The 20,200-nt window shown below is 44.1% G+C and overlaps 2 protein-coding genes across 10 annotated transcripts in view; one reads left to right on the forward strand and one right to left on the reverse strand.

Moving 5' to 3' along the window:
* Window positions 1–3,552, forward strand: part of COQ6 (coenzyme Q6, monooxygenase) — a 35,862-nt gene extending 32,310 nt beyond the window's left edge. For all 5 annotated transcript variants that reach the window (XM_073349126.1, XM_073349127.1, XM_073349125.1 and 2 more), the window contains 4 exons: window positions 1,278–1,480; window positions 2,278–2,393; window positions 2,904–3,070; window positions 3,362–3,552. In XM_073349126.1, coding sequence (XP_073205227.1) covers window positions 1,278–1,480; window positions 2,278–2,393; window positions 2,904–3,070; window positions 3,362–3,391 — 516 coding nt within the window. In that variant the 3' untranslated portion in view covers window positions 3,392–3,552. The remainder of the gene's footprint in view (window positions 1–1,277; window positions 1,481–2,277; window positions 2,394–2,903; window positions 3,071–3,361) is intronic.
* A 442-nt stretch (window positions 3,553–3,994) lies between these two features.
* ENTPD5 (ectonucleoside triphosphate diphosphohydrolase 5 (inactive)) overlaps window positions 3,995–20,200 on the reverse strand; it is a 38,608-nt gene continuing 22,402 nt past the window's right edge. For 4 of the 5 annotated variants that reach the window (XM_073349142.1, XM_073349144.1, XM_073349141.1 and 1 more), the window contains 7 exons: window positions 19,028–19,107; window positions 16,585–16,646; window positions 16,069–16,170; window positions 12,969–13,109; window positions 12,369–12,425; window positions 9,474–9,589; window positions 3,995–7,019 (listed from right to left, as the gene is read on the reverse strand). In XM_073349142.1, the coding sequence (XP_073205243.1) occupies window positions 6,933–7,019; window positions 9,474–9,589; window positions 12,369–12,425; window positions 12,969–13,109; window positions 16,069–16,170; window positions 16,585–16,646; window positions 19,028–19,107 (645 nt within the window). In that variant the 3' untranslated portion in view covers window positions 3,995–6,932. The remainder of the gene's footprint in view (window positions 7,020–9,473; window positions 9,590–12,368; window positions 12,426–12,968; window positions 13,110–16,068; window positions 16,171–16,584; window positions 16,647–19,027; window positions 19,108–20,200) is intronic. The other variant, XM_073349145.1, reaches the window with a different exon arrangement.

A 20,200-nucleotide genomic window follows, 5' to 3' on the forward strand; every position in this document is an offset into this window, starting at 1 on the left:
TGGAAGAAAAGCATGCTAGTGTGTGCTGAAAAACATTACATGGGTAGGCCTGATCTGGTCCTCATTTTAAAAGCTGAACAGGTTGAGCCTGGTTAGTTCTTGAATTGGAAGCTCTGAAGAGAAAGATATATATATATGTTCCTTTTGTCGTGGACAGCAGCTCCTCTTCAGTCTCCTACAGAATCTCACCCTTTAATTCTAGACGCACTTCCTTCCCCACCATTTTTCCACATATATTTATATAAAAATAACAATTTGTATGCAAAACCTGTGAGTGCATTTTTACAATGCAGTTGTGCTTTGAGATGGCACTCCCTTTGACTATCCTAACTCATGCAGTCCCAAGGCTCCGACAACTCTTAGTCAGGGCAGGAATTCCTGGGACGCCCACAAGCTTACTACTTCAGTTTATTTTCCACAAAGTCTAACTTGCTCTTTAATAAAGAATTCTTCATTTTAGTCTTGTGTGCATTCATTGTATGCTCTGACTTGTGACTCTTCTGTCATTCAGATCTGGTTAATTTGCATTAAGGTAGCTTTTGGCTTTGAATCTTTTTTTATTTGTTGATTATTAGTACATATCTTGCTCAAATAGAAAAGTATAGGCTCTCTTTTGCCTGCTATAATCAATACTTGTGAACTTGTATGGATACTAACCAGGCTGTATAACTAGTAGATAAAGTGTCTGATCTAAATGCACAAGCCTTGAAAGCCTATTACGATTTTACTTTTACTAGATTTCTATTCACCTTTTCATTAGTGCAGTTACAGGCTGACATTCTTAACACTTTAAGTCAATCAAAGTCTCACTAAAACATTTAAAAAAAAAAAAAAAACCTGAGATGGGACATCTTCACATGGGAGCTCTATTAAAACACCTCTCAGAGAGAGGGTCACCCTTGGTGTCTGAAGTTAGATTAGCAGTGGAGATTGAATTACTTTTCAAAATGATAGGAGGGGCAGGCTCTTCTTGGTCTAAGATGGTCGTCTAGGCTGTAATGAGGATGATCTTGTTTGCTGAATGGTTAGAACTGTGTATTTGGAGGCTTTTGTTCATTTATGCATCAGTCTGGTATTTATTAGGCCATATTGCTTTTTGGTGTTAGTAAAGGCAGAATGTGCCCTTTGGGGTAGGGAATCATGTCATCCCTTGTGGTTGTTCAGTGCCTAGTATGCTGTGGACACTACACAAAACAAAGTGTTTTGTAATTTTGTTGGGACACCCAGAAGCCTTGGGATTTGGGGCACCATATAAATCCGTCTTTATTGTTATTCAGTGGAGCAACCTACACCACTCGGACTTTATTGATACTGCTGGATCCGTGTTCCGATCTGCTATTTCTCTCCTGATGCCATCAGGCACTGCAGCCCGCCAGCTGCCCCCAAGCATTGCCAAAGTGGAGCCAAAGAGCCGAGCTGTGTTTCCTCTTGGAATGGGGCATGCCACAGAATATGTCCGGCACCGGATGGCGCTTATTGGGTAAATTGCTCATTGGGGCTGCAGGTGTCATGGTTTGTTTTTTTTATGGGAAAGCAGGCCATTTCTGGTTCCATGAAAGGTGCGTTTGGGGAATGAAGCGAAGCATCTCTGGCACAGCAGGGTGTGAATTATTCAGGGAGGGTGATAGTTGTGGTGCCAGACATGTTCCTCTCCCAGTTAACAGGTGGAGAAAGTGGATTACATCTCGAGCCATGGAGTGGGGAGGTTCTTCAAGGAAAAAGGCAGGCAGAGTATGTGGAGCGGTATTAGGTGTCAGATACTTGTTAGATGAGGTGTGTATATATAGAGGGCTATAAGGAGGGGCTTATTAGACAGAGGAGATGAAGTGTGTGCTATACCAGCAGTTCTCAACCAGAGGTCCTGGGCCCCCAGGGAGCTGCGAGCAGGTCTCAGGGGGTTCGTCAAAAAAAACCAGAGAGCAGGGCCAGCACTAGACTCACTGGGCCCAGGGCAGAAAGCTCAATCCCGAGCCCCACTGCCCGGTGCTGAAGCCTGAACAACTTAGCTTTCCAGGGCCCCTTGGGGTGTGGGGCCCTGGGCAATCGTCCTGCTTGCTACCCCCTGATGCCAGCCCTGGCTTTTAATCCACTGAAAAACAGCAGTTGTAGCACAGGTGGGCCATGAAATTTTTATAGCATGTTGGGGGGGGCCTCAGAAAGAAGGTTGAGAATCTCTGCTCTACACTGAGGGGGAAGGTACTTAGTGGGTAAGGAAAACATGGACTGTCTCTGCTCTCCTCCAGTTAGGATCTGAGATGCTCTCTGCTCTGCCCTTAGGGATGCAGCACACAGAGTCCATCCACTAGCAGGACAAGGTGTAAATATGGGCTTTGGAGATATTGCATGCTTGACACATCACCTCAGCACAGCAGCCTTCAATGGGAAGGATCTGGGTAAGGATACATAATCTATGGCAATAATTTGAATATCCCCTTCTCCAAGTCTCCCAGCATATCTGAACTTTATTTTAGATAGTGAGCTCTTCAGGGCAAGGATTGACCCAGTTTGTTTCCTGTCCACCTCTGGGCACACTGGTGTCTCATAACATGAATCCGCATATTCATAAACTGGGAGAAGCTGGGGTGTTCAAACTTAATCTGTGGACCAGACAGAGTGATGCTCCTGGGTGCATTTCCCTTCTCAAAACCCATCCTGTGTTGCCTAGTTTACAGAATGTTCCATTCTGCTGGCCACTGGTGTAAGGAGATGTGGGAATAAGGGCTGCTGAAGGGAACAAGAAGAAACTCTTGGATCTTGCTATTTGCTGACAGAACAGCACCTTTTTAAGATGAATCTAGAGGGTGCAGAGATCATTGGGGTGTGTTTTGGGTCCCTGTGGAGGTCATTATGTCAGTGGCATGAGCAGTTAGGATTGCAATTTAATTCTCCCCTTCCTTTTCCAGGCTCCATAAAGCACCTCTTACAGTTTGAGACAGACCGTCAGAGGCATAACCTCTCTTTAATGGCTGCCATCGACTTGTTAAAGAGACTCTACTCCACAAGTGTCGCTCCCTTTGTGCTGCTGAGGACATGGGGATTACAAACAACAAATGCCTTGTCTCCAGTCAAAGTAAGAGGCACTGTTAGGACGCTACAAATTAACTTGTGGTGATACAATGAGCCGAGTCACTAGCAGATTCAGCAGGAATGACATGCTGTGTTCAAATGGCATGTGAATGAGGCAAACCAAAGATGTATTTGGCTTGAGTGATATTTTTTTTTACTTCCTTTCCTTAAACGAGAGATGATATCCATGGGGTAGAGTGAAGGAGGATGTAGCAGCGTTCTCTGCTTTGTTTCTAAATATTTGTCTCTGACTGGTTCACGAGTGACATGTTTTTTTTTCCCTTTCCCTCTCTAGGAGCAGATTATGTCCTTTGCCAGTAAGTAATTTCTCCATCTAGCTAGAGCTGCAGTTCACTGGTGACTGCTGGGAACCTGAGATCTTTAACCCTCTGAGGACTGTATCATGTCTGGTTTGGAAACATGTATTTAAATAGTGTCTTTGAAGAATAACACAAATAGGAATGAAATTTTTTTTCTTACAACATATGCTCATCTTTGCTGAAGTTGTTTGTTCTGCTCTCCAAGGACCAAGTCCTGTCCTGTGGCACCAGTAGTTTCAGCTACTGAATCATCTTTGCTGTGTGCTTTCATATAGCAGTGGCCCTTTTAGCCTAAGGCTGAAGAGGCAGTAAATGTACTGTTTTCCCTATACCTTGCTGCACTGTAGTGCTGATGTGATCCTCTCCCTCTGGGTTGTCAGCCTCCAGCTGCTGGAGCAAGATCTGGTGCCAGAGGTGAGTGTGGTTTGCAGTAAGGAAGCCAATTCAGGGTAAGACTGACTCTGTAAGCCCAAGCTTGCTTCCTCTTCCGCAGGCAACCCCCTTTTGGGAGGGCCAAGGGGTGTGCGTGCCATCCTGTTTCTTTGGTACTGAGGAGTAACAGTGTAAAGGAAAGGAGGAAAACTTCATCACCAGGGTTTGAATCCAAGAACATTTTGTTAAAAATAGCTTTTTAATTACTAAAATAGGCATTTGAGTGGCCTTGTCTTAATGATCCAAACACCAGGCTCCTGCATTAGACAATTAATTGGATTACAGCATTAAGTAACATGAGCACTGGATTTATATTTTATAGCAGTGCTATCATGTACATTTAACTAATATCAGGAATTAACATTACAAAGGGGACTTAAATGTGAGTTTGTGACTGAAAGCAAACTCTCAGGCGATGCCTGCACTGCGAGTGAGGGGTGTGTCTCTCCTGCTCACAAATGCATACTCACACTAGCTGTCATTGAGCTAGTGGGAGTATAAATAGCAATGTGGCAGCGACAACATAGATAGCAACAACGGAGGCCCAGCTGAGCCATGCCAAGAACATACTCACGGGTTTTAGGCAGGTCTTTACTAGGTCTGTCTCAGCCATGACTCCCCTGCCGCTACCACAGCTACACTGCTACTGATACACCTTGCTAGCTCAACGAGCATGTCTACACGAGCAGGGGAATCACACCCCTAGCTCTTAGTATAGACATAGCCCTAAGCTCTACAGTCACTTCTGTTAGAGTCAATGTCCTTTATCCAGGCACTTTCTCCTCTCCAGCAATGATGCAGATCAGGACCCTTCTCTTACAAGGCTACTTTGTGCTCATTAGTAAGTCTCATTGCACTAGGGTAGGTATGGGGACTTGAAGCAGGTGAAGTCCAACTCACCTCTGGGATAATTCAGATGAAAATTTAGGATTCTATCCTGCAGCGTTTTGTGCAAGGACTGCACAATTGGGCCCTTGATTAGCAGCAGCAGTAATGCTTCAGTTAACAAATTGTACAACTGAAAGATCAAGGCCCTGAGCATTCCAGACTTAATGCAACTTTGGTACAGAGAAAGCAAATTCTCCCAACGGAGTCTGTAGTGCCTGAGCTTGATACTAAGAACACAGAAAGAAAACTTACTCTGAACTGTACTCTGTGCTATTCTCTAGTCTACCCCACTCCCCAAACACAATCAGTCCTTTCCCTAAGTTCTCCCAAGGGCTTGAACATATGGAGATGATGGTAGGTCTTCTGTTGCCCTTGTCTCACTCTCTCCCGTTGCCTTCCAGCTCTAGATGCAGCTGGCCTCATTCCTGCTCCTAAGGTCAGGTCTAAAACCAGCAGCAGGCTATGTGGCACAGCAAGGGCTCAGATTAGTGGGTGACTAAAACCGCTAGTTCTTGGATGTCATGTAGCCAGGCTATTGATCACTTCATCCAATCTTGTAGTCAGTGAAAATTCCAACACAAAAAAAAAGTTTGCTGAAAGCAAGATTTATAGGTAGTAGTAGATGCATGCACTCTCCTAGTAATGTGTGCATGGACTGTACTGCTATTACCTCTGGCAAATAATACAGAACAGTCATTTCCGCATGAGGATGTGGTAAAGGTTTCTTACATTCCCTGTATACCACAGGCCAGTTCTGAGGTATTTTACACTAGAGGGACTGGCCTGTTTTACTGGGAGGTTGCAGGGGAATTTCTCAGGTCATTATGGGAGCTTTGCCTCACCTCAGGTGGAAGAGACGGGGCAGGCAGTTTAGCATGAGAGGGAAAAGACTGCCACTGCTAGGCTGTGCTGAAGAAGCAAGCTGGCACTGAGCCTCTGCAGGGATGGGTGATGGGCCATCTTGTGAGAGCCCTTTTTGCTTCCAAATGTAAACCTCTCTTTTGTTTCCACATAGGCATTTGGGGTAGGAGAGATTACAATTGCCACTTTTGAAACACTATTAAACAACTGAGTATTGTCATGCCAGAGTGCCTGGGTTGGGGGAGGGGATGGAAGGAAATACTGAGAAGCTACAACCCCTTCCTTGAGTGCTCGGTTTCTACAGACCAACTGTATAAAATAAACACATTTCTCTACTCCAGTGCAGGGACTTGCCATGAGTCTTGTACTAAGAGTATGGTTGTAAGGGCCAGCCACATTCTCTCCCCCTTCTCCCCCCCAAGTAGCTTAGGCTTATGTAATCAGCCCAACCCTGCCAAATTATTATATTTCCTGCTCTTATTGACTTAAAGTTCAGTGGGTTAAAACACAAACCCAAAGGAGGGAAATGATCTGTCTGATTCTAATTTGAACAGGAACCAAGTTACCTCTACTCCCATTTTCCTCTCCCTTTCACCTCAAGTAAGTGAAAAACCATCTCTTCTTGTCTCACCATAGCTCCTTAACCAGCATCCTCTGAACAGAGAGCTGATTTTTGGTTCCATGCCAGTTCTATCTTACTCAAGACTGGTCAGAGGGGAGAACAGGGAGGGAGAGGCACAGGCTTCTAGACCAAGACAGCCAACCTAGCCACCTCTTGCTTTCTGCTTCATACCTGCCCAAGAAGCACTGGCCTTGGAACTAGCCAATCCTGAAAGGTTAAAAGCCCTCAGTATTAAGCAGTTTAAGGGCTAACACATTGGGGATTTCACTCTGCATTGAATGCATGTGTTATGTTTGAATATTTATATTTTTTAAAAATTCTCTGGGCTAAACTTCAGTTCTACATGTAAAAATGATCAAGCATCATCAGCCAAAGGTCTGTGGTTTGCCAGGGCATGACAAGCACTCTAAACTGCTGGTACAATGGGGCATCTATGAATCCATTCACTGAAGCTGTGTCTGGGCTGCTTATAAGCACAATCTGCTTCAAGGCTGCCTAGTTGGAATTTAGGCTCTTTGGCTTTCAGGAAGATTTTGTATCAATTATGGCAATGAAGTTATTTAGAAACCATACTATGGCTGCTCTCGTTGCAGTTGGGAACTGCTTAGTCCTTGGGGAATTGATTCCATAGCTTCAACCCATGTTTTGCTGTAGGACTGACTCTTGCTGAGCTATGCAGTTGGAAATTTGAACTTGCCCTCTCTTCCTTCTGGAAAGGCCAATGTTCTGTAGGGGGTGCTGGCTCAGTAGGAGAGCCCCAGAGACTGCAGCAGGTGAAAGGTGGCACCCAAGGCCCAGCTTGTCTCTATGTTGTTCACTTTCTTTGTTAACTATGAAGAAACAAAAGAAATCAGTCATTTGCAGCATTTCTCCCAGACCTATACAGCTGCCACCATAGACCAAGAGCAAGCTGATGGGTAGATGCACAGAATGGCAACAACCTCAAAGAGCTTCACTCGCTACTCTGCAAAGGAAAACACAATGGATATTGCCTGGAAGCAGCAACCTGAACTGCTAGTGTCCAGGAACATCTGTTATGGAATCAGATGGACTTTAAAAGAACAAATACTAACGGTCTCTCTCCTTTGAGTCCAGTTGCAACAACTTGGCATGGGGATGGAGGACTGCTTGGTCAGCATAGATTCCTGCTTTCCTTTAGGTGTTTTACTCATCTGTAGCCCACTGTACAATCTGGACCAGTATATTTTCAGTTCTTTAACTTTGTCTCCCTCTGCACTTTCCAATACTACTCCTCACTGTCCTGCCGCCTTCTTGCTAGCCTCCACTGGTCCCTGGCCTCACAATCATACTGAAGACAAGAATTTAAGAAACAAGTGATGTGGGGGGAAAGGGTGAATATACGAGGAAGCAAAGTGAACAGTCTCAGCCTGCTCTCCACTGTAGGAAATCTTCCCCAACCCCAGACTGCCTCCCCACAGACCTGCCTAAAATCCTCCCCTAGCAATAAATTGCTAAGTGTTCTCCACCTGGGATCTGGCCAGTTACTTGAGGAGGAAGAGCTAAGTAGAGATTGGCACTGTGAAGAAGAATAAAGCCCACAGAACCTCCTTCCACAGCCAGACAGAACTTGGGCCACAGAGGAAAAAATGGGATAAACACAGGAGTTCTTGTTTTCTTAATTCCTGTTTCATGATTGGTAAGAATAATAATGCCCCTGAGCTGACCTTTCTGAAGGAGCTGGATTAACCTTCATAGTGCTTAGGTTCAAGAGGTTCTACACATGGAAACTGCACAACATGAGGAGGGCTGGGATCAGATGTCCTGGATGGATGGAGGAATCAAGTGCTCCATGGGGGAGGGAAGATGGTGGGGTGGGAGTTAGCAGCTGGTGAGAATATAAACCTGCTGCTGCCAAATTTCTCTTCCTCTTCTGCTGTCCATGTCCAACATTATCTCACCTGAGGCTTTAATTTCCTTCCATATCTAATCCAATCTTGTTTCAGTGAAGACTCTGCTTCCCTCTCATCTCCTGTTGCTCTTTCCACATCCACTCAGTGTGCACATCTACTTCACTTCGCACCCTCTGAATCGTTTCCCCACAAATACCTCTGTGCCTTCTCCCATGCTACTCCCTCTTCTTGGAACAGCCTCCTTGATCCTGTTCCTCATGCATCCTCTCCTCCTCCTCTTTCACATCCCTCTGCAGCCACTTTCTTACATTTCTTCCACCTGAACCCTCCCTCCTATACCAATCTAATAAAAACGTCCACTATGAAACAAGCAGCCTCATTCCCTTATTAGAGTTAAATTTTTTTCTTAACTCATTGTCATCTCTCTCTCTCCAGCAAGACCTGTCATATCATCTGTACTGGAAAGTTTTGGGGGGCAGCAATTATTCTTTGCACAGTGCCACCCACACCTACAGCCCTATATACAAATGTCAGATAATAGCATCCAGCGTGTGGCTGAGAACTGGAAGGTAGGAAATTGGGAAGAGCTTGAATGCACGTGGCCAGAAGGAGAGAGGGAAGCAGCTGTTCAAAAAGAAGAAAGTCAGCTGGGCCTGCGTGTCCAGTTTAGGTAGTGGAAGGAAGGTCGGGAGGGGCTCTGCCAATGGGCATTTGTTCTGGGAGTTTGTAGAGTGCTGGGAAACTGCAAGGTGTATTGTGCTACTTACAAGGGAAGAGCAGCTGCCAGCAAGTGCCTCAGTGCAAATGACAAAGGACATGTACAAAGCAGGCACAGCCACAGGAACTTAAGGGTCCAGAGCAGAGTAAAAGCCAAGAGCCTTTGGCTTATATGCACATCAAATACATTCCCTTCCCTATGTGACTAGCAGCACCCAAGTTAAGTTAAAGTAGGAGAATTTCTCAAGTCTAATTTTATTTTCACCACTGATACTGTCGAGTCCTCAGAGCTTCCATGTTGGGGTTGCACATACTGCAGAGGAAAGCTTTTGTTCATAACTATTTATACTGAATACATTTTTTTAAAATCAGGAAATTAGTTCTGTTAGGTTTTGAGAACTTCTTGTATTATTAAACAAAATCTAAATTTTGGGTAAAATTTGAGTTGAGAAGATCACCAGGAAATGACAAATGTCTGGAAGTTTGTTACTTAATTCTAGGTCACCATAACCAACAGGCCAGTGGCTATATTCAGTCCCTTGCCAAAGCAGTGATTCTATGAAATGCAGCCTGTCTCATCCCTCCACTGTGTATGTAGAGGGAAGAGGTGAGATTCCATGAGCCAGAGTGTTAATGCATCATCTTCTCTCAAGATACAGGAAAGCTCGTGCTAGGTCCTTGCAATGCTTCTCTCACCTGTAAGAGTGTGTTATCCCCAAATCCAAAGCCTTCTTTTAGTAATGCAGTGATGTAACTGAGATCCATACACAGGAAAGGGCTGGCGGAGGTGTACCTGTCCAAGTTATCACACACTGGGGGGGGGAGAGAGAGAGAAAGAGGGCTCAGAAGGGTATTCATTAGTAGAACACTTGACTAAACAGCACATCTAATCAGAGCCCATGGCACAGGTGCTGAGCACAAACCCTTCGCTTCCATGTACAGGGAATCTGAGTCTGCCCAGCTGTGCCAGGGATTAGCACATTAGTATTTTATGTTCAAGGTACTTCTCTTGTTTTCTTTGGACACCGTTATGAACACCTCTTAACTCAGCAAGAGCATTCACACAGCTCTAGTGAAAGCTGAGTCAGCTTTTGATGAACATTAAAGCTAGAAGTGAGCTCTTAGGTTACCTACTCTTTCATCAAAGGACACACCAACCCAGATCATTCTTGTCTAGTCCTCTCACCTGGAATCCCCCCCAATGACTTAGATTCCACCATCTCTCTTAACACCTCATTTCTTAAGTGAATTTTTCCCTTGTGATTTTAGGTTGTTACTAAGTGCTAGCCCAAATGGAGGCCTCGAGATTGACCCTTCCACCCTTTCCTTTTGGCTAATTCCTCACAGGTCCAATAGCTGGGAGACAGTTACACTGCAATTGTAATGGGCGCAGTCGCTTCTCTTAGCTGTAAGGATATTACAGACCACCAGCCAGGCACACAGGTTATATACGAACCTAGCCAAGCAGATAACCACTGCTAACTCCAAGTCCAAATCTAAGGAACAGCCTTTTTTCAGCCTAGGTACAGAATGCCACACCCCAGTGATCAGCTAGGATGTAACAGGCCAATACGTTGGCTGCATGTACACAAAGTCTTAATACACTCTTTATACCCAAGGGGACTCCCTACTTTTATCAACCCTCCCTCTTGTGATTTGCTATATAATAAATATTTGACCAAATATGAAATTCCACATTACACACTATACTATAGAACATGTTTATCTACATATTAACAGTAACAAACCTATTAATCTTACTATTTGACAGAGATTTTCCTTGTTTACTCGGATTGCGTTTGGCAGGTCACAATGACATCTTCTTTGACTTTTGTACCCAAATCAGGGACATTCAGGGGTATTCCAAAAACTGAACAACAGGATATTTAGTAAGCCAGAAAGAAACCCCTTCCCAAAAGGGTTATTCAAAGGTCTTATTGATCACAACAAACTAGGCCAACAATTATATTGCTTATGTACTGCTGGCCAATATATGTTCCATTAAATATACTTACCCTACAATCTTACATGCAGTAAGTTCACCACATCTCTTTCACTTCCTTACACACTGGCCTCTTTATACACGTCTCATTTCCACCTTAAAAGCACCTTGGTGTGTTTATAAATCACCATAAAATTCATAAAAATTCTCTTCGGACTGAAACTTGGTCACAAGGTCACAGCCCATGACTTTCCTTTTTTAAAAAAACAAATCCATAATAAATCCTAAGGTTGTTTTTGATACAAGTTGTGAAGGTTTTCCACCTGTACCACTCAGAAACGACATATTCACAACTGAAGACTTGCCATCCCTCCCTCCATATTGTGGACTTGGATATTTTCAGGTTAAAAAGGTCACACGGTGGACAGAAAGACTACTTACCACACAGTTGTAGTTCTTCAAGCTGGGAGTTCCTGTATAGATGTATATGCTCTGGGTCTGCATGCAAGTTTGGAACCTTCTAACCAGCAGCTATAGTCTCCTCAACACCACGTACAAGCCCCAGGATATAAAAGGGGCCATATGTGGCCCCTACTACCACTTAATTCCTTCTACTAAATCAAGATTCTATGGCAAAGACTAAGACAACTGGGAAGTGTGAATCCCATACAGGCCATCATCTCACAGAGATGCTGTTCTGGGTAAGTAACAGTTCTTCCTCCTCTCAAGCAAGAATTGACTATGTGGTCCACCACTATGGAGAATTGAGATGTAGTCGCAGCCCACTACAGAGGTGAGCAAGAGAAGCACAAATGTGATTTGGGGAGGATTATGGATAATTAATAGATGGATTAAAGTGGCAATCAGAGCCCATTTTAGTTAAAAATTCTGTGTGTGGGCACAGAAACACCTTACTCTTATGGAACAACATACATGGGGGTGATCAGCCAGCAGGTCTTGGATCTCGCTTTTTGGGCTAATGTCGCTATCAGGAACACCATATTCAATGATGGATAGAGCAATGAACAACATGACAACTCAAACTGCACTGCCATTAGCTTTGTAAACACCAAGTTCAAGTCTCAAGATGGTGATTCATGAACAGATGGAAACACATGAATCAGGCCCTTCAAATATTTTTTCATAATAGGATGTGAAAACTGGAGGATCCACGCATAGGAGGGTGAAAAGCAGAAGTGGCTTCCAGGTGAACTTTAACAGAATTCAAAGAGAGTCCAGGTTGTTCGAGAAATAACGAGTTCAAAAGCGATGGGATGTGGGACTAACAAGGGTCATCATTCTGCTAAGCTCAGACATGAAGTCCAGAAGTCCCTCTTGATTTTAATACAGTAGATCCACTTCCTGCCACAATGATCCTTATGAATGCAACACACACCCTGAACTGTAAGGCCAGTATACTTTCCGTCTTCAAATTCCTCTTCAAGACTTACTTCTACTGCATTACAAGAAATGAGTAAACTGATAATGGATACATGACAGGGCAGCGAGGGACGGATGGAGGGAGCAATTGGGCATAGCTGATTTGTATTTATTTTTTAAATCAATCCCATGTCCTGTACTGTGTATAATTATTGCACATATTGCCATGGTCTCCTTTTCCCATACCTCTCACGTTTCACAATATTTACCTTCTTTAGCTTTCCTTTCAAAATCTCTCACTTCTAGAGCTCCTCCTTTTTCATAATCTGAAAAGTAAGAGATGAGAAAGCACCATCAGAGGTCTTAAAAAAAAAATCTCAAACAAAAGCTTAAATTCTGGAGCATAACTGAGGCAAAGGGTAGGTTCTGCAGTGCTGCAGCACAGAAGACACAGAGCTGCAGAGGGTAGAACACAAGAAAGTGAAAGTCGTTATCTACAGAGTCTGCATGCAGCATAGTTGTAGACGTGTCAGTCTCAGGATATTAGAGAGACAAGGTGGGTGAACCAATATCTTTTATTGGACCAGCTTCTATTGGAGACTGAGAGAACCTTTGAGCCACACAGAGCTGCTCTTCAGGTTTGGGAAAGGTCCTCCAAGACAAACTGTGTTGGGGGGGACTCAACTCCATATTTGTTCCCTGGGTGTGCTTCTTCCTATCCTCCATCAAAGCCACACAGGTGGCCCATCTTCCCACAGCCTCTTCTTCCCACTCCTCATGCCAGGTAACCTCAATGCCTCAGTTTCCCTCTCCTAGATAATGAACATGCACATCATCACACAAGAGCTCTCTATCACAAGCTGATTTACCTATCAGGTCAGTGTCAACAGCTCGATCGTAATAATAGGAGAAGGCATAGAAGGAGCTTCTGCGAATCTCATCTGGCTTGTGCAATTTCCCTTGTACGACCTTCACCACTTCTGAATAGCAAGGCTCAAATCCTGTTTCCCCTGCCAGGGCAAACACACAAAAATGAACCCACAGAGTCAGATCAGGAGGTAGAGGAACCAGTGACAATTTGATGGGAAAGCAAAAGAGAAAGCAGAGTCCAAAGGAGAAATAAGAAAGGGTGAGAGGGAAGGGGAGAGAGAGAGAGAGAGAGAGAGAAGTTTGGACATATAAACCCAAGAGAAAGTTCTCTTCCATAATATCTCAGCAACTTTTAGTACATTATACTTAGAATTTCAGAAAGCCTTTGACAAGGTCCCTCACCAAAGGCTCTTAAGTAAAGTAAGCTGTCATGGGATAAGAGGGAAGGTCCTCTCATGGATCAGGAAATGGTTAAAAGATAGGAAACAGTAGGAAAAAATCATCAGTTTTCAGAAGAGAGAGAGAAATAGTGGTGTCCCCCAGGGGTCTGTACAGCGACCAATACTATTCAATATATTCATAAAAGATTTGGGAAAAGGGATAAACAGTGAGGTGGCAAAATTTGCAGACAATTCAAAATTACTCAAGATAGTTAAGTCCAAAGCAGACTGCGAAGAGTTACAAAGGGGTCTCACAAAACTGGGCGACTGGACAACAATATGGCAGATGAAATTCAATGTTGATAAATGCAAAGTAATGCACTGGAAAACATAATCCCCAACTATACATACAAAATGATGGGGTCTAAGTTAAATGTTACCACTCAAGAGAGAGAGTGTGGAGTCATTGTGGATACTTATCATAGAATATCAGGGCTGAAACGGACCTCAAGAGGTCATCTAGTCCAACCCCCTGCTCAAAGCAGGACCAATCCCCAATTTTTTTGGCCCCAGATCCCTAAATGGCCCCCTAAAGGATTGAACTCACAACCCTAGCAGGCCAATGCTCAAACCACTGAGCTACCCCTCCCCCCCCAAAAAAAAACCACATCCGCTCAGTGTGTAGTGGCATTAGGAAAGGGTTAGATAACAAGACAGAAAATATGTAGAGGCATTATGATAAATCCATGATCGCCCACATCTTGAATACTGCATGCAGATCTGGTTGCCCCATCTCAAAAAAGATATACTGGAATTGGAAAAGGTACAGAGAAGGGAAGCAAAAATTATTAGGGGCATGGAACAGCTTCCATATGAGGAGAGATTAAAAAGACTGGGACTGTTCATCTTAGAAAAGAGATGACTAAGAGGGGGATATGATAGAGGTCTACAAAATCTTGACTTCTGTGGAGACAATGAATAGGAAAATGTTATTTATTCCTTCACATAACACAGGACCTAAGAGTCACCCAATGAAATTAATAGGCAGCAAGTTTAAAACAAACCAAAGGAAGTATTTCTTCACACAATGCTCGGTCAACCTGTGGAACTCTTTGCCAGGGGATGTTGTGAAGGCCAAAACTATAACAGGGTTTAAAAAAAGAACTAAATAAGTTCATGGAGGATAGGCCCATCAATGGCTATTAGCCAGGATGGGAAGGGATGCAACACCATGCTCTGAGTGATCTTAGCTCTGTTTGCCAGAAGCTGAGAGTGGATGACGGGATGGATGGATCACTTGATGATTACCTGTTCTATTCGTTCTCTCAGAAGCACTTGGCACTGGCCACTATTGGAAGATAGGATACTGGGCTATATGGACCATTGGTCTGACCCAGTATGGCCATTCTTATGCACGTTCTCTACTCCAGCATCATACTTGGACTCAGCCAGGACCCAGGCCCAACTGTGTCACCTGGTACTATTTACCTCACATGTGTTTTTGCAGAACTGTGTATGAATCCTTCAGAGACTAGGCTGCACAGTGCACACACAGGGCTCCCACAGTGCAGGCAGAGCTCTCATTGTGATCCACTATAATCCCCAGATCCTTTTTCTGCAGGACCACTGCCTAACCAGTTATTCCCCATTTTGTAATTGTGCATTTGATTTTTCCTTCCTACATTTGTACTTTGCACTTGTCTTTATTGAATTTCATCTTGTTGATTTCAGACCAATTCTCCAATTCATCAAGGTCCTTTTGAATTCCAATCCTGTCCTCCAAAGTGCTTGCAACTCCTCCCAGTTTGGTGTCATCCTCAAATTTTATAAGCACACTCTCCACTCTATTATCCAAGTCATTAATGAAAATACTGAATAGTATCCAACCCAGAACAGAACCATGCGGGACCCCATTAGATACGTCCTCCCAGTTCGATGATCCATCAATAATGATTCTGAGTACAGATTTTCAAGCAGTCATGCACCCACTTTATAGTACTTTCATCTAGACCACATTTCCCTAGTTTGCTTATGATCATCTCAGGTGTGATGGTGTAAAAAGCTTTACTAAAATAAATCACATCTACTGTGTCCCCCTTATGCATTGGGCCAGTTACCCTGTCAAAGAAGAATATTAGATCGATTTAGCACAATTGCTTCTTGACAAATCCATGTTGGCTATTACTTATCCCCTTATTATCCTCTAGGTGCTTATAAATTGATTATTTAAATTTTTTTTTTTGTATCTTTCCAGGTATTGATGTTAGGGTGATAGGTCTATAATTTCCCAGGTCCTTTTTTTACCCTTTTCAAGGATAGGTACAATGTTTGCCCTTCTTCAGTCTTCTGAGACCTCACCCATCCCATGAGCTCTCAGAATTAATCACTAATTTTACCTCAGTGGGACCAGTAGATCCAAAACTGCCTACCAGAGATCTACAGCATTTTGCAGTGAGAAATGGCAACTTCTATAGGGCCAGCTGCCCTGAGCCTGATCACTTCAGATTTTTCCTGCGCTATATCAAGGGATTTCCATGTCAAGGGACTTGTGACTGGCTCTGTGACCATATCCCTAAGCACTGACTGACATTCTCACAAACAACAGGGTCACAGAAAGTGTGTTGACCAAAAACACCCTCTTCCTAGGGTCTGAGGCTTATCCCACAAAAGGAAGGTACTCAAATCACCTTCTGCCAGAAACAAAACCTCCTTAATATACCTTCTCTGTTGCCACCATATTGATATCTCACTCCCCCAAAGTGCCACTCTGCCTCCAGTCGCTTCGGTAAACAAGAACTTCGGAACATCTGTCCATCCACTGCTGCAAGGAAGCCAGAGGAAAGTCAGAAAGGGCTGAAACCTCCTAATGCTCCCCCTCCCCCCAATCACTACTCCAGAGGAAGGAGAGAAAAGCCCAAGATGCCTGACAGTTTGTCCATGGGGAAATTAAGATTTGGTTAAAAAGTTAAATGCTGCACAAACTGATTCTGAATTGAGGAATAGTCTGAACTCTGGAATACGCTCCCTCCTTGGTCCTGCAAGCTGCAGCACAGCTGGGCCTCTCACCTGTTAGTGGGAAATAAATATTATTCTCCGTTTCTGGGCAGATCACTGCCTGGGAAATGGAGAAAAGGGTAAGATACAGGATGGAAAGCATGGGAAAGGGGCAGCTGGCACAAAATTAACTTCACCCACCTCTTTAAGTATCTAACATGGTTATTTCAACTGACTATACCTTGCATTTCCAGGGCTCCAAGCGTTGCTAGTCTGGCAGCTTTCAGTCCAAAGCCCAAATAGCTGCAAAAAACCCAAAACAAAACATTGCAGTTTTCCCTGGCTCATCTGACATGCCTCACACACAGCCAGCCCTTGATCTATGGCATGCACAAACTAGATTCTCTTTCTGTGCCTCCTATCCCACATTCCCCTCTACATCTTAGATGGTCTCCCTCTGCCAGGAGAAGAATTCCAAGTGCCAACGGACTAATGCAAAAACAAGGTGTTACAAAGCACACATATGGTGTGCAAATCTAAAACTAGGCAGGAAGTGGGTAGAAGAAGAATAGGAAGTTTTTGGGCAACTCAAAAAATCTGGTGTGAATTTCTGAGATTTAAAATAAAAAGCATCAGAGAGAAGAAGGGGACTTGCTGAACCAGAAGAACGAAGTAAAAAGGAGCATTAACGCGTGTACATCTCTACAAACAAATGCAATGAAAATGGGAAATAAGCAAGACGACCTAAGTCATACACAATGATGGAGACGATGATCTAACAGAAATTGGGCAACTTTAATCTATGATGCCCACAAAATATAATGTGATAACCAAGAGGGCAGTGGAGAAATACTTTGGGTAAAGATACAAGGAATGTAAAACAATAGGAAAAATGACCACAGGCATTTTGTCATACAGGCCAGAGAGAAAAAGACAGACTCCAGGACCAATTCTTGGGACACTTGACACCACAGAATACCACAGAACTCATTACATCAGCTAAGACGACTAACAAAGTTTCTAATTGTGATAATGGCCTCTTGTGCACTAGGACTGGACTGAAATCACTAACTCGTCACACTTGGCTGAGTTTTAAACTAACTGTAAATTACACGGGAAAACTGAATGGGCGTCACTGTTGACCGCTTAATAAACACCCCTGCTCAATAGCAGCAGTGGGCAAAAAAAGCAAATAAACTGCTTGGATACACTAAGTATAGGTTAGAAAATAATTCTTAAAATAATTTAATGTTGTTATATCATTCAGTGGTATGCCCTGACCTGGGCTTAGTTCGATTCACCCTATCTCAGAAAGGAAATAGCAATTTCAGAAGTTGGTGACAAAAGTGCTAGAGGCCTGGGCACACTTTTATGCAAAGGAGAGATCGAGAAGACTGAGCTGTTTAATTTTGAGAGGAGCGGAACAAGAGAGGGACATGATACTGTGTAGCGAGGGGGCATGGACCCCAGCCATGACTGTAAGGGGCTGGGGGGAAGGAAGCACTATATACCTCCGGGTGGGCAGAGCCGGACCAGCCCCGCCTTCCCAGCCAGAAGCAGAAGAGCGGGACATGATGCTTAAAAGGTGGGCCCTGCAGCTCAGTTGGAGGGGAGCTGGCAAAGGAGATAGATGCATCCTGCCCACTGCTGAGCCCTACGCTTGAGGACGACCCCTGAAACGCCAAGGACCCAGAAGGACTGCTAGGTCGGCCAACTGATGGGAGGACAGAGGAGCTACTTGGACTGCCGCTGGCTGTGTAACCCCGGTAAGACAGAGGACCCCGTGAGACTGCAATGGGGTCATAGGAAGTAGCCCAGGGACACCAGACAATAGTCCGGTTGTATGGCCAGAATACTGGTCAGCGTGTTTAAGTGGGATCCCCGCTGACTCAGTGGCACACCCCTCCACCGCTGTCAGGGCCCAGGGCTGGGACCTGGTAGAGAAAGGTGGGCCCCGTCTCCCACCCCTTGTGGCTGCCCCACCCCTGGGGTGGCCGCTTACCCACCTTAGGCCAAGAGGCTTGTGTTTATCTGCCTGAGCCAGGAGGCCAGGCGAAAAACTGCCTATTGCTCTGCCCTACACCTTGGGTCAGACCCTGTTTAAAACGGCTTGTTGCTCTGCCCTGCTTAAGGGCCAGAGCCTTATAGACTGCTTACTGCTTGGCCCTGCCCAGAAGCTCACAGACTACTGGGTTCAGAGCCCTGAAAGCGCTAGTTCCCCCTTAAGCTTTGTTGGGCAGCCAAGTGGTAGCGAGGGGGCCTGGCCCCCTCGCCGAGACTGATGGGGAGAGACCACCATGGACCCTTACATACTGATACACAAAATGTAGAACCTAAAGATGGTGGGTGAGGTGCCTCTATTTACCCTCATAACAGAGCAAGAGGATAAAACTGATCAAAGGACATTACTTTTATACAATGAGCTTCTCCGTGACTAATAAGCCAAGCCTTTCTGGAATTGGTGGCTTGGGATGCGAGAGGTCCTGTATCCCATTTCCAGTCCTTTGACCAGGTTGTGTCTTGATAGCTGAATTACACTTTCCAAAATGGTTTTCAAGCAGATAACCTAGTCAGAAGATCAGGGCTCAACAACTCACTATGGGACAACATGGTACATCCTAGGCAGATCTCAGGCTGTGAAAGGACTGATTTTCCAGTGGAAGTGGCAGCTTCTTGCGCCTCACCTGTGTGTGTAGAGCTTGTAAGTGCTATTGAACATTTCAAATGAGGTGACAAAATCCACAGGGGTTTGCTCCAAGGTTTCCTAAAAATTAAGTAACAGTATATCTTTCAGTCCCTATTACTCAATCAAAAACCCAAAAAATAAAAAAAATACCCAAACCTAGTGATAATATTATTGCTAATTTTCACATAGGCAGCGAGATAATTTACTGTACTCATCCAATGTGGCTACATGGAGCTATCCATCCTCCATGACAAATAACTCATAATTTTGGTATTGGGGTAGCACCCATAATGCTTCACCTATCCAGCCCTCAAAATTAGTATAGCCCATACAGCCTTACTTCTGCCCCTTGTGAGGATGCATTATTATTTGTAAGAGTCATTAATTATATTACACAAAAAATCTAAATTAAAAGAACATTATCAAGGTTGCAAAGTCAAGCACTTAAAAACAGAATGAGGAATGGGTTCTGTTGAAAAAATAATGTGTGATCATAAAATTAAAGATGCACAAGGGGTCTAAATTCTGGCATTTTTTTAGCACTTGACTTTGCAACCTTAATAATCTTCTTTCAGTGTTGTTTTTATATGTGTAATTTCTTTGCTCTTAAAAAAGCCAACAGGGGAAAATAAAGCCATAAATTGCATCATGTACCATCATACTGACATCCCCATGAGTCATCAGCAGGCTTGGAACCTGCAGATTCACCACACAGACCTCTGCCATTTCAGCTAGTAGTGTAAATAATGGTAAGAGTAAGTTGTTGTCCTCTGTCCCTAGAGGAGGATGAGACACATACTTTGCCAGTGAGTTTCACAGGTATTTGCTGACAGTACAGAAATGGTGAAGCTCAGGGATTTTGGGTTCCATTGCAGGCTTTGAAGGAGAGTGAGCACAGACTTTTCTGCACATTCTCCCCACGTGTGATCCCGCCTCCCACAACCTGTTCCTGTCCCAGTGCTTTCTCTTCACTGCTTGAGCAAAAGGGCAGACTATTAGGAAAGATACACTAACACCACTCCGATGAAGTGAGCTGTAGCTCACGAAAGCTTATGCTCAAATAAATTGGTTAGTCTCTAAGGTGCCACAAGTCCTCCTTTTCTCTTAACACCACTCAGAATTTCTTCTAACATGCAAGAAACATCCCTGGGAACCTTTTCCTTTTGTAACA

The sequence above is a fragment of the Lepidochelys kempii genome, chromosome 6 (genome assembly GCF_965140265.1).
Source record: "Lepidochelys kempii isolate rLepKem1 chromosome 6, rLepKem1.hap2, whole genome shotgun sequence".
Lineage (NCBI taxonomy): Eukaryota > Metazoa > Chordata > Testudines > Cheloniidae > Lepidochelys > Lepidochelys kempii.